The sequence below is a fragment of the Corvus kubaryi genome, unplaced genomic scaffold (genome assembly GCF_017639235.1).
Source record: "Corvus kubaryi isolate FWS band 111438036 unplaced genomic scaffold, C.kubaryi_AGA036_p1.0 132, whole genome shotgun sequence".
Taxonomy (NCBI): domain Eukaryota; kingdom Metazoa; phylum Chordata; class Aves; order Passeriformes; family Corvidae; genus Corvus; species Corvus kubaryi.
Window position 1 is genome coordinate 3,156,766 of NW_024580666.1, and position 14,059 is coordinate 3,170,824.

A 14,059-nucleotide genomic window follows, 5' to 3' on the forward strand; every position below is an offset into this window, starting at 1 on the left:
CAGCCTCCTCCCCTTTTCCTGTAATGGTCTGGACCCCTGTGTACCACTCACATACACATCCACTCTCTGTCCCAGACCCAAATCTCTGTAAGCCAGCTGTACCAGCCTTCCCTCCAGCTGTAGCTATCTGCAGTCCTTTTTATCCCTGTTCCCCTCCTGCCCTGAAAGAAAACTCCACAAACTTCACATTCAGCATGCAAGCAAAGTGGACAAGTCCCAGCCCAGGTTTTTTTTTTTTTTCCTGCCTCCCTGCATAAATAAAAACACCAAAACAAAACCAACTATTCAAATTCTACCTCCCCCCATTTTGAACGTGGCCCCCTGCTTTTTCAGCTAATTGCCCTGTAAAGCTCATTAACTCCAGGTAGTCAGGGCACTCTCCAATCCCTGTTGTCCCACGTGCCACCTACACAGGAATTTCAGAGGGGAACTGCCTCTTTCACCTACAACTCCTGTAGCTACCTGGCTCATGCCAATGACTCACACCTACCAGAAAGAAGACTTTAGCCCTGCACTCTGCTTCTCCCCGGGTCACTTCAGCTGAATGCATCATCACCTTGAGGAAAAGAAACATTTGTTCCCTGAGTCATCAAGTTGCTGTAACACATGGGCACCCTTCAACCTGTGCCACTTGCTGGGGTTCTCATCCCAGCATGCCAGCTGGTCAGAGAGAGCACTGGAATGCTCAAGGCAATGAGTAAGAAAGAGGGGGGTGTAAAAAAGCCCAAAAGACTCACCCTGGGGACTTGCCACTGACCTCCAGCATACATGCTGGGTCCCCCCCCAGTAACTCCTCCTGCAGCCAATCTGCTGTGGGATATCTCAGCTACGGTTTGAGTTTTTGTTGTTGTTGTTTAATTTTCATTCCAACAGAAGGAAAAATCTACCAGACAGTGGTTCTTCATTGGCAAGCATCTCTTCCTCTGAAGGATCCAATTTTCCTGTCTCATTCCTGCTACTACTGGAGATGCAAAAATCAGCCTCTCCCCTCTTCCTGCGGTAGAGGGACTTTTTGAATCTGCTGAACGGAGGGAAATTGGGGCCCTGTGCTGTCTCAACTGCTCCTCCGGTTCCTTAAATGTTCTGTATATGTAGAATGTATATGGTTTAAATGAGCTGCCCATGTGGCCTTACCTCACCTGTCTGAGGCATTCTGAGGCGAGAGCGGTGCCTGCAAGGTTAATTACCAGTGAAAGGTTAAGCAGCTCCTGCCTCTTGGTTGTCTGTCACCACTTCCTTGCTCAGATGAGATGTCTGATAAGCAGCAGGGCAGGCTGGGAGTGCGTTTGCATGTCAAAGGGAGCTGTAAAATCGGCGTGCTGGCAGGACCGCTGGGATTGAGCTTGGGATCAAGCGCTCAGTCCTGTAACTACGTAGCCCGCCCTAAGGCTGCAGTTTCACAAGCAGCTGTCAATGTTAACAGCTCCCTCATGCCAAAAGGGGAAGGCTTGCGCTTCCTCCCGTCTTTTCTTATCCTCCTGATTCCAGTCATACGGTTCTCAGCCTTTCTTACTCTGGTAGAGTATGATTCACTTTTTCCACTGGGTTACTTTTTTGGTAGCTCGGGAAGTTAAATTTGCTTGCCTATGGGGGTCCCTCAGGTGTTAGATGGAGGCTGGCATGAGGTAAGGAGCTGGAGAACACTGGTGGGAGTGGAGAAAAGAAGTGGAGGAAATAATAGGAGAAGCTTCCCCTCTCTGGTGACAGTCATTTCCCAAAGCTGTAGCCCAGCGGGGCACTCTCTGCAATTAGTGGAGTGTTCCATTATCAGCTGAGTTATTCCGTGAAAAAAGGCATAACCTAGAAGCAAGTAATTTTTCACTTAGCTGCAGACAAGAGGCACTCCAGCAGTATTACTGCAGTGGTAAATATGGCTAAATTAACAAAGAATCCTTTTGGGGTTAAATCTGTCCTACATACTCCACCTATGTGAATGCAGTTTCTCCTCCGTCCCCAGGTTCCCCAGTTCTGCAACAATTCATGCCCAAGGACTCCTGTTTATATTCACCACAACTTCCGAGGAGAGTAAATTTCTGTGAGGTTTGTGTTCTTTCAACAATGACATTTGCTAGCAAGTTCACACTGAGATCATTGCTTCAAAATGCTGCCACCTTCTGTGGAAAACTGGAAAATTACTGGTCTTCTATCCTATGAACTAAGTTTTTCCAAATTTTGGAATTTAATGCTTTATAAGAATGCCTGCTACTTTACTATTTCCCTGCTATACAGCAAATTACTATTTCATGGAAGGATGTGAAAATATCTAGGTTTACTTGCTTCATGTTCCTAAGAAAGAGACATGGGAAAACATTATTTTAAATTTATAAAGATAATGGTTACATAAAGAAATGCTTTTACCATCCTCCAGGAAATTTACATGCAGCCCAGTGATTAAAATATCCTTCATCTGGAAAATATTCTGTCAGATACTGAGGGAGAGCAGGAGACCACATGTTGCTGTGTTCATTGTAAAGTCACAGCAGATTATCATGCATTAAAGAGGAGCTGCTACAGGGAGTTATAAATAACATCTCCTCCTATCCGCTTTTAAAAAAAACTACAGCTGCTGAAAATTCCCATTTGTCCAGGACAAACTGTGCTTCAATGAAGTGTGTCCAGAAAGAGGACATACCAAGGAAGGCAGTTCCTTGTTTCAGTTAACAAAGAGACAAAAAACTTTACAGGCAAAACAGAGTATCTCCGGGTAAATTTTATGTTTATACAAATAAATGTATGCTATTCAGAAACTTGACAGCAATTTCCAACAATGGATCCCACAAATGTAATAAAAATAGAAATCACTAAAATGTTTTGAAGATTATAAAACAGACCTAGAAAGTTTATTATAAAAACAAAAATAACCCCTTTTTAAATACCGCAGGTATTAACAAATGAATATTTACAAGACCTAATACTAAAATACTTTTGTGATCTCTTTTAGATCAGTGAACTGTTACCAGAAATTGTAAAGTATATCATAAATCTCTGGGAGAAACCCTTTCACATACTATCATTAAAAACCTTTTCTTCTAACACCTTTCCTGGCGATTGGCTGAGGTTCCTCACGCTGTTCTCCAGTGGTGTATACACATCACTAGGTGAATTCATGGTCAAATAAACTGAGACTGTGTCTATATTGGCAAGTAGAACATACTGATAAGAGTGGACATGCCCAGCAAAGATGCCGAATGTTGAGATGTTGATACAGACACTTATCTGCATTTCAGGTAGGACCTACTTCAGGTTACCCCTAGGAAAGTCATATGGATGGAGCACATTAGGTATGCATGAGGTACCTCTGCGTTAGTATTCCAGTTAGGATCAGCAGCTCACTTTTGAAGGGAATCCTCTGATGGCTTCCACTTACCATCCAGGGTCTTGGAGCATGCATAACGGATTCCTTTTGAAGGAACCCAAACCCACAGTTACATCCCCAGAACATCCCCAATGTATTTAAACTCCAGCTGTCACTGCATCCAGTGACAAAGCTGGTCCGGACTGCCACATCAGTGGTATGGATGTCAGATCTTCAGCTTTTTGTTCAGAACTTGCCAATGTAGACAACAGGCTCAGACACAGAAATATCCCGAGGCCAAGAAGCCATGACGTAAGGTTAGGTGAGGTATAAACACTTGACAAGTGTAGCAAGGACTGAAATATCCCAGACTCTGGCAAAAATCACAAATAGGTGGTTACGCTATAGAATGAGTTGTGAAACACTGTGCAGAGTACACAGAACAAAAGAGCTAGCTGGCACATTCAGAGTTACTGCCAAACTTAGGAAAGTAAAACAAGTTGGACAAGTGGACTCAAGCAGGCAGCTCTCTGGGTGAACTCGGTGCTCTGGAGAGAGGAGTGGACACTGCACAGGACCAAGACACACCCAAGAACCCTCTTTAATCTCCCTGACACAGACAAGCAAGCGTCTGTCCTGCTTTACACCCAAGTGACATACACTGGCACCATGACACACCTGTACCAAGGGGGCTGGCAGCTGTCTGCGCACCTGCACCGCCGAGCAGCAGCTGAGTAACCTACTTCAGAGGTGTCTGCAAACATAATTGTGAGAAGGGGTCTGCAAACTCTGAGGAAATGCTGCTGCAAGCACATCTGCTGTAATACCACCAGGAACTTGGTGGGACTCAGAATCACAGAAACACAGAATCAGTCAGGTTGGAAAGGACCACAGAGGGTCATCTGGTCCAACCTTCCTGCCCAGGCAAGGTTATTCTAGAGTACATGGCAAAGAATTGTGCCCAGATGGTTCTTGAGTATCTCCAGTGAGGGAGACTCCACAGCCTCTCTGGGCAATCCGTTCCAGAGCAGGGTCACCCACACAGTAAAGAAGTTCTTCCTCACGTTCAGGTGGAACTTCCTGTGCATCAGTTTCTGCACATTGCTTCTTGTCGCACTGCTTAGCACCACCAAGGAGAGCCTGGCTCCATCCTCTAGGCACCGCCCTTTAGATGTTTATATACATTGCCAAGGTCCCCTCTCAAGTCGACTCTTCACTTTTCATTTCACTACGGCTGCCAGCTGTGAGGTGTCAGCTGCTGACTGACACAGCGCGGGCGCCAGCGCGGTCACTTTGTCCCCACTGGCCCCATGGCACGTGGCGCCGCTTTCCCTCCTTGTTTTCGGCAAAGGACGAGGCTCGGACAACCCACCCGGGCACCCAGCAGTGCGAGTGGGCCGAGCCACCGGGACATCGCCGCCAGAGGGGAGCTTAAAGATTGTCTGGTTCCAATCCCCTTGCCGTGGGTAGGGACACCTCCTACTACAGCAGGTTGCTCAGAGCTTCATCCAGCTTGGCCTTGAACACTTCCAGGGACGAGGCATCCACAACTTCTCTGGGCTACAGGTTCCAGTGCCTCATCCTCTCACAGTAAAGAATTTCTTCCTAATACCTAACCTAAACCTACCCTCTCTCAGTTTGAAGCCATTCCCCGTTGTTCTGTCAATATATGCTCTTGTAAGCATCCTCCATTCCTTAGATGCATGTTTTAATTAGTACCGTCTCTGGATTCCTTACTGAACGAATTCCCATACGGCAGCGACGCCCTCACACAGGCGACTGCGCATGCGCGCACCACGCCGCTTCCCGCCCTCCCCGTTCCGACTCCCGCCGGAAGATGCCCCGTCCCCGCCGGGGGAGGCTGGGCCGGCGGCGGGGCGGGCGGGACGGGGCGGTGCCGCGGCGGTGCCCGGCTGTGGGCGGGTTCGAGGCTCGGGCTCGCCGCCTCCGCCAGCGCCGGCACGTCGCTGACACCCTCGCGAGGTAAGCGGCCGCCGGCAAATCGGGGGACGGGGGGGCCCGAGGAAGTTGCTCTCCCCCGCACTCCCCCCCCACCCCACCCGTGTCCTGGCGGGCCCCGTCACCCCCGTGCACCCCGTCCGGGGCCGAGAGCCCGGCGGCGGCTCCTCCCCGGGCCTGCCCGCCGCTGTCGCGGGGGAAGCGGGCCGGCCGTGCCTTGTCGTGAGCGGGAACCGGAGCGGGCGCCCGGCGGCGTCCGGCCTCATCCCGGCACCCCCGCCCTGCCCCGGCGGCCCGGGCCGCGGGAGCTCCTGGCCGGGAGAGGGGGCTCCCCGCCAGGCCCTGCTCCAGGAGGGCTGTCACTGCGGGGCGCTGGGGCGGCTGACACCGGGCCACGCTTGGAGCCCAGCCCTTCCCTCCCCTTCTTTTCCCTTCCCCCTGAGTTGTGCCGTAGGGGCTGCCAGGCGCTGCCGTGGCCCTTAGCCGGGACGCCTCAGGTTCGAGACGCCGTGCCCTGTCCAGCAGGTGGGCAACCAGCCTTAGCCCCTGCTTTAAGGACCGGAGGCTGTAAGACTCGCGTTTCTCTGTTTTGTTCGTTTGTCGGTTTGGGTTTTTTTTTGGTTTGATGTTTTTGTTTGCTCTGTTCTGTTGTTCCGTTTTTTTTCCCCTGTAATTCTTGCACCAAACCTTTGCTTGAGTTCTAGTTTGTTCTGCACTTGCGTGTCTTCCCTGCTTTCCATAATCCGGCTTTTACTAGAGGGTGACTTCTCCAGGGCAGAGACTGCCAGTTCTGGAACGTCTGGAAAAGACTTTGCTCTGTTGTGCAAAGTGTTAGTAGGAAAGAAATTACAGTTCAAGAGCTCTGTGGGAGGAGAGTGTATTTTGTAGTTTCCTGAGGAGTGCCAGTGAGGGAAGTTTTGTACTTTCTGTGTTGTACTTGAAAGTCTTCTGTGAGTGTGCCATGTCATGTCTGGAAAAAACCGAAAAAGGTCCAGGTGTGTACAGTGTGTGTCATGGTATTCTCAGATTCTGAGGGTCAGTATTGTGCTCTAAGAGACCAAAGACCTATTCAGCAGCTGGGCTGTTATTTTCAGGATGAGTGGCCATACCGCAGCTCTGACAGATTTTCTTTGACTGGTGGAAACCCATAGGCGTGTGAGATGTTATGGAGCTCATGAGCTATTAGAATGTAGGCACAGAAATTCTGTTACCTGTTCGTTAGGGAGAGACGTGAAAATAGCACCACAAAAAGCGCTGTTAGTGATTTCTTCCCTGGGTAGAATTTAAAAAATATACCTCAAATATGGGTTTTTGTCATGTATCTTCTTTAAAGGAGGAGGTCAGAAGACAGCACTGGTGTCTGGAATCTGCGTTTCAATCAGCTTTTTAATAAAATTACCTGTTTTGCATGGTTAGAAATGCTTTCGTAAGTGGATAAGTGAAAATGAGGTGAAGGACAATATAAAGTCTAAAGAAAAGAAAAAGTGCAGTTGTTTACTTTTTCCTTTTGAATAATGACTAATTATTAAAAGGAGCTTGACATAAGTGTCTTTCAAATTATTAGAGAAAGACACTCATTTGTCAATACTGGAAGTTGTACTTTAGTTGTAATGAACTGACAGTGTCTGGTCTGTGTTGCACAACTGGTGACTTGTTCCTGTTTGACCTTAAAAATCTGTGAGATTTAACATCAGATCAGTTAAGGTTTGAAAAGCAATGTAGTTTCATAGAAATCTGTATATAAGCTGTAAGTCTGTCAGTAACAAAAATTAGTAGGTAATTCTTGATTGAAAATGGTGATGTGGAAGTTCTGACCACTGAGTCTTCCAGTAAATTTTTTTTTTTTTACAAATTTTATAGAGTTATTACTGAAACTTTATTGAGCAATTATTATCTATGCCATAATACAGTAACAGTGTCTTTGAATAAGGGAACTGAAAAGTTTCAGAAGTCAAAAATGTATATGAAAGGGATGATCAGCCAAATTGGTGAAGATTTTTTACCAAGAATCTCTGTTAGTTTTCAGACTCTTGTGCAGAGTAACTTCTGCATCGTTAACATCATTTCAGTTCTCTTGAAGACATTAACTGCCCAAGGGAAATATCTCTCATAATGCTACTTTCTAGGCTTTCCATCTCTTGATTTGTAGTTTAAGTCATGTTAGAAGGAACAGTTGTAGGTGGTTGCTAATGTCTGTGAAGTTCTGTTGTAGCAGCCACAAAACTTGGTAACTGAGTCTAATGTGTTTATTCCCTGTCACTGTGAAGCACAAGACTGACAGCAGTCCCACTTTCTTATTGGCTGGGAAAGAGAGCAGCACACTATTTTCTGGAAAAAGGTGAAAGGCTGAGAAACTTGTTTTTGAATTGTACTGTTATCTGCCACCTTTCGAAAGGTAAAAGGGTGTAGTGTTTAAGACAGCAAAGTGCCAAAAATTGTTGGATATGGAAATAGGAAATAAAATTTGCCAGTTGTTTTTTGGTTGGTTGTTGGCTTGGATTTTTTTTTTTTTTTTTTAGTTCCTTATCAATGAAACTTTAAAGCTAAGCATTGTTTGAGGGGCTGGAAGAGGGTGGGAATTCAGAGTCTGAGAAGGAAGTTAATGAAGTGTTTACTGTATGAACATTTTCTGTTCTTCATAGGTGGCATGAAACGTCCTGTTTGTAAGCATATGCATAAGGAATGCTCTTGGCACACCTTGATAAGTTACTTTGGCCTAAACATCGATTGCCTTTTGTAAAAACCTGTAAGTAAAATAAGTGTAATTTGGTTTGAGATTGCTTTGATGATTTGCTTTCTGATCACAGCATGATCTGGCTATAAAAGGAAAAGTGAATATATAAAAGTGAAAAGTTATGATATTTGACAAAGAATCTAAAAGCTGAGTCACTTGGTTTTTTACAGAAATGGCAGCTCAGAAAAGGAAGTCTACATTAGTAGAGCCTTCTGCTAAACGTCCAAAGCTGGACAAGAACAGCAAACCATCTTTGTCAAAGAAGGAAAAAGAGGTGTCGGATACAAAACATGGCTCAAATAAATCAAAGCCCAATCAGTGTGCAGTGCAGGAGAAAACTGTACCCAAAACCTCTGTCAAACCAAACAGGTCAGTGACAAAAAAAGTACGTAATTGTTTTGTGTTATCTTGATAGACTACACTAGTGCAGAAACAATCTAAGCAGGGGGAATCTGAGTTAAAGATGCAGCTAAATAGTTAAATAGTGCTAGAAGGGAGATCAGATTTAAATCATTATGTATGCTGTCTGCTACAGGATTTTTCTCTGGAAGCATGTAAGTGTCTTGAAATCCAGAAAGACCGCCTTCAAAAACGTTTCTGAAGTAAAAATAAATTCAATATTATCTAAGCTCATACTTCATTTGAAAGTCACAAGTATCAGTGATTAAAAACTGCTAGACATATTAAAACGCGTTCATCTGGGGTTCATTGTTCAGTTTTGCAATGCATAAATAACATTAAATACAACACTTAAGAGTAACCAGGTGGAAGTGAGCTCCTTTTTGGAACAATTCTAGGGCAAATTCTTCTAAAACTATTGAGTGTATAAGATCTAGTGTTTTTTAAAAAGAAAAGAAAAAAAGAGGCAGAGGAGGAATGAAAAGAATCTTATGACAAATTCTACTTTCTGGATGCTGAAAAAAATATTATTTGAATCTTTCAGTGATAACACCAATGAACCTGAAGTAGTAACACGCATGACTACAAGATCATCAGCATTGAACTCAAATAATAAAACAATACCTGGCAAAACAGTCCAGCAGCAGCAGCCTAAATCTGCAGAAAAAAAGGAGGTATGCCAGAAAAAATCTGTGCAAGAAATTCCTAAGTCAAAATGCTTAATTGCACCAAACGAGCCAGTAACAAGGAGATCACAGAGACTGCAGCAGTTAACACATGTACATGTTCCAGCAAGATCCCTGCGCAGCAGAGAAGTTAAAGAAGAAAAAGTTTTGGAAGTTAAGCACGGTAGCCAGGCAAAAAGACAGGCTCACAGTGTTGCAGCAAAACCACTGAAATCTGCTGGAGGGAAAACGGAACAGAAAAACATAAAGCCAAACAATACAAACGAGGATAAAGAAATACATGGAGAAGTGACCAGCTCTCTGAAAGAGAAAAAGTGTAAAGCAGGCAATAAAAAAGATAATGCCAGTAGCTTTCAGCACAATCTTCAAGGGTCCTCATCATGTCCTGATGAGAGTCTTGAGGAGGTCAAGAAAGACCAAACAGGCCCTGTATCTCCTAATTCTAGCAACACGAAGAAAGTAGAAATTGATTCTCTTAAGCCAAATTCTACAGCATCTAAGGAAAAGCAACAAACACATCAGACCGTAAAAGCCAGTACAAAACCAAAAAATACTCCACAGCCATCTGTAAGTGAGACAAATGTGGCTGATCAACCAGAGAATGATGCAAAATCTAAAAGGGTGAGCATCCTTGAACTTTGTGAAGAAATTGCAGGTGAGATTGAGTCAGATACAGTAGAAGTGAAAAAAGATTCCCCTAATGCAGAGGATAGCAAAACAGAGGAAAAGCATGATGACACGCAGTTACAGCAAAGTGAAATGCTTACTCAGAAAGAACCCAGTCAAAGTACTCAGTGCAAACGGTTTTTCCCTAGCAAAAAAGCAATGCCTGTCAAATGTACTCTGAATGGTAGAAATAACTCCTCGAACAAAAACTCTAAATGGACCAAAATTAAATTGCTGAAAGCTAGTAACGCGAAGCAAAGTAACTCAAATTCTCCAAATGCCCCCAAGCTTCCTTTTCTGAAAGATTTTCCTGAAGTTTCAGAGGCAAGTCAAATGGCTGCAGAAGCAGAGCTTTCAAAGGCACAAGGCAAGCTGTCAACAAGACTGTTTGAGAATGAAAGTACAACTTGTGTGCAGGAGAAATCAAATACTTCATCTGAAAGAGCTGAAGCTAAAGAAGTGACATTAGAAACAAAACAGCCCACAAGGAAAGATGCAGAAAATGGTTTGTTGCCTAACTTGACAAAACGTTTATGTGAGCCAAGACCAGATGAGGTAAGTTATTTTAATTATGTTGTTCAGTGGGAGGTTGTTCTAAATCTATTTTGTTTTCTGAGAATCCCATGCTCAGAACTGTTTTAACACTGATTTTCTTTTACAGTAATCTGAAATTTTCAAATGTATTAAAGATTTACTGCTGTGTTGTCATAGATGGGTGATAGTAAACTGAAAAATTAATCGATTTTACCCTCCTAGATTCTGTTGTTAACTAAATGTTGATCAGTAAAATTTTGTGCTGGAGCCAAAGGTTGTACAGATTCATGTGGACACTTCTTTGTGCCTTCAGTTTCTATAGCTGCTTTGTTCTGCAAAGGTGTATTAGGAGAGCACTTGTTTCTCTCTCATTTCCCTATCTGAATGAGTTTCTATTAAAATTTAGGATTTTAAGGAAACTCTTGTTATATAGGAAATATTTTACAAGCTTATATATAAAATGAAAAAGATTTTTTTCAAAATCAATACCACAAAGTTCAACATGGACTAGCTAATCAATTGCACTTTGTCTGCTTAAATTAACACAGGAATCAGAAAACCAGTGCTGTATTCAGCATGTTAATACTTAGTTAAATGAGTGGTTTTGTTAATAGGTTAAAGACATTGGATAGCTTGCATGTTTTTTTATTTAATGTTTTCTGTTTTGCCTAGAACTTTCGATTACATTTGGAATCAAGTCCAGAAAGTTCTCCAGTAAAGTGTGTTACAGCTCCTAGGCCACCAAAACAATTGAAAAAAGAACCCAGAGAAAGTGAACCTCAAGGTAACTGTCTAGTATGAATTTCTCCACTTGGTTTGATCAGTTCTGTGGGAAGCATAAGTCTCCCTTTAAGAGGAGTGCTTCACAGAGTAAGGTGTAGCTGGCACACAGCTGAACTTCTGGGGGTGGAGCTGTTGACCGGCGGTTTTGTATGGCTTTGTGTGACACCCAGGGCCACTTGAGTAGCTGAAATGTACTGAACCAAAATGTATTTTTTTCTCTGGGCTGTGCAGTGAGAAAGAGGGGAAACCCAACCAGATTCTTTCCTTTTCCATGTAATAAAGCAGTAGAACTTCCATATTTCAGTTGGCTTCTTCTCTTGGCTTGGTTTTTGTTACTTCTCTGCTCTATTTCCTTTGAATAAGTATCTGCATTTCTTCTAAGTTTTTCTACTTGATCTTAACCAAATTATTACTTCAGTAATCATTCTCCTGTTTTTATTACATAGTCTTCATTTATCAGCACGTGAATGCAGTTTGTGAAAGCTTATGATGAGTGTGATGTGAATGTTTTGACTGAAGTACATTTGACTAAGAAATACTATCAGTGGGTCACTAACTTTTCATTAATTTTTTTTCTGTTCTTAGTGATGAGGGGTTTGTTCTGGGGTTTTGGTGTGTTTTCTTAGTCTGAACCTAAGTTTGAATGCACTGTTCTATTATTTAGCTTAACTAAATAGTTGGGGTTTCTTTCCTGCCATTGTAGGATACTTTTGAAGGGTAAACACTCTTAATTTCTCTTGGAGAATTAAAAAAAAATTTTTTTTCTTTCTTTTGTTATTCTTGATTGTTTTTCTTTAAAGTGTTTTTCTTAAGTGTTGTAGAACATGCTTCAGGGGGGGCATACTATACATTTATTATTCTGATAAAATATATACAGCTATTTATATATGTGTGTCAGTATAAACATATTTAAAATCTATATAGTTTACTGCTGGCCTTGTTTAGCTGCTGCAAAGTGTTCTGCAGAATTGCTGTCAAAATGCTGGAGAAAAATGCCTTTTTTTAAATAAGTATACCTGGAGAAAAATGCAAATACTGCCTCAAACTTGAAATTTTTTTTAGGCCATGAACAGGTTGCAAAGTTGTCTTGAATATGCTTTTTGAAATTCACTGTTTGTGTAACTCAAATTTCCTTTGCAACTAAAAACTTTATAATGAAGTTACGATCTTTGATTAATTGTAGATTTGGCTCCCACGCAGTTGATGCAAACATCACTTACAAGTCAAGCTTCTGAATCTGAGAACAGGTATAGTATTTCATACATTAGGAAGTTGCAGTAACCTTGCATAGAGTTATGAGAGAATTTATTACAAAACTGTTGTCTCCCAGCCTCAGTTTTCAGTTTCAAATAAGTGACTTGTCCTTTGTTTATACGGACTTTCATTTTACCCCATTGTTAAGGGATGTTTTTGCTTTGCTAAGGAAATCATCAAGATATTTTTAGCTGTGCATTTATTTCAAAAAGTATTATTTAACAGAGTTGGAGAAACATTTTTACTGGTCTCTTCCTCAGATGGGAACCAGAGAGTAAGGGAAGGATTTGCCACATGATTTTCACTTGCTGAATTATTTCACTTAGGTTTGGAGTTTTTTACTCCTTGAACTATGGGAGTCTTGTACATGTGAAATCTTTTTAGGTGGGGAAGAGGGGATTTAATTTGGAATTTCATGATTGCTGTGAAATGAAGGTGTCAGCAGCCATATTAAAAAGAAAAAGTTCTTTGTACTAAGTTTGTCTTACAGTTCAGGTTTGCATTTTAGCCTTGATCACGTTGACTTACAGTTTTTTGAGCAGTCCTGGCATAGACTCTGGTTTTAGTCAATTACAAGCTAAAGACAAAAATTTCTTTTTATCTGGTACCTTGAGCAGTAGCAGTGGTCAGTGTGTTGTTACTGCTTTCTCTATTCAAAATGGGGACAAAAAGAAATGTTTCAGGTTAATTTTCAGTACATCTCTCTGAGGCCCCATTAACAATTCTGACTAACCAACTCCTTTGTACATGTTGAAAAACTAAACTACTATGGAACTTCACAGAAGATGGATAAGGTAGATAGATGCAAACTACTTAAATGAGTGGTTTAAAATGTATTGATAAGTATTACAATAACTTTGATTTTTCATGTTTTTATTCTCAACGGTCAAACAGGTTTATGGTATCTAACTTAAATTTATTACCTTTACTGCCTGAACAGGCTCCTATTGCTTTACTATTATCTGAATATATATTTTAATTTTGAGACCTTTCTTACCCTGCTTTCTCTATGATGTCCAAGATTTAAGCCATCATTCTTTCTGTGGTACTCCCGCCATAACATAGAGTAATCTGTTATCTGTGTGCACATCAACAGTGACGTAGCTCTCTTTAGGGCTTTGTAGGAAAAGGCAAACCTTTAAGTAGCTACTTAATGCAAATTTTAGGGCACATGAAAGGAATAAATAATTAACCCTAATTTAACACAAAAAATACTGTTTTAAAAATGTCTGGCAAGAGTGTTATTTTTTAAAAAGCTCTCTGGATTAACCTGCTACCTGTGCTACAGCAGGTGCCACAATTAAGTGTTTGGTCCTGTGTCCTTACTTGGCTCAGAAACAGAAAATATGTAAATATCTAGTATGTACTGAAGTATGTGTATTTTTGTGTGTGTTTTGCTTTGGCAATCTCCACGAGTTTTATCCAAACCTGGAATAAATGTCATTTTTTTCCCCTGAATACGGTGGCAAGTTCATAGAATGACTTTGGTGACGTATTTTCCAGTGTTTTCTCTCAGCTGTGACAAGGGGAAATTTAAACTCAGTGAGATTGCAGTGATACCCATGCATTTATTCCTTGGGTCCTCTTCTTCCTCCCTTCACTGTCAGTTGTTAGAAGAGAGTAAGTTTTAATTGTAAGGATTTGACATCTGGTTTAGATTTGTGAGAATGTATTTACATGGTCTGCTTTAGCAGCCTGATGTATGATACCTAAACCTTACACTGGAAATATATAGTATTAGACACCATT

General features: G+C 42.1%; 1 protein-coding gene across 2 annotated transcripts in view; it reads left to right on the forward strand.

The window, feature by feature from the left end:
• Positions 1-5,182: 5,182 nt before the first annotated feature.
• The window catches only part of ESCO1 (establishment of sister chromatid cohesion N-acetyltransferase 1), a 33,697-nt gene continuing 24,820 nt past the window's right edge, over positions 5,183-14,059 (forward strand). For both annotated transcript variants that reach the window (XR_006016438.1, XM_042030115.1), the window contains exons 1-6: positions 5,183-5,278; positions 7,897-8,000; positions 8,159-8,357; positions 8,932-10,294; positions 10,946-11,057; positions 12,240-12,303. Coding sequence is in view for 1 of the 2 variants with exons in the window: in XM_042030115.1 (XP_041886049.1) it covers positions 8,161-8,357; positions 8,932-10,294; positions 10,946-11,057; positions 12,240-12,303 (1,736 nt within the window). In the remaining variant the exon portion in view is untranslated. The remainder of the gene's footprint in view (positions 5,279-7,896; positions 8,001-8,158; positions 8,358-8,931; positions 10,295-10,945; positions 11,058-12,239; positions 12,304-14,059) is intronic.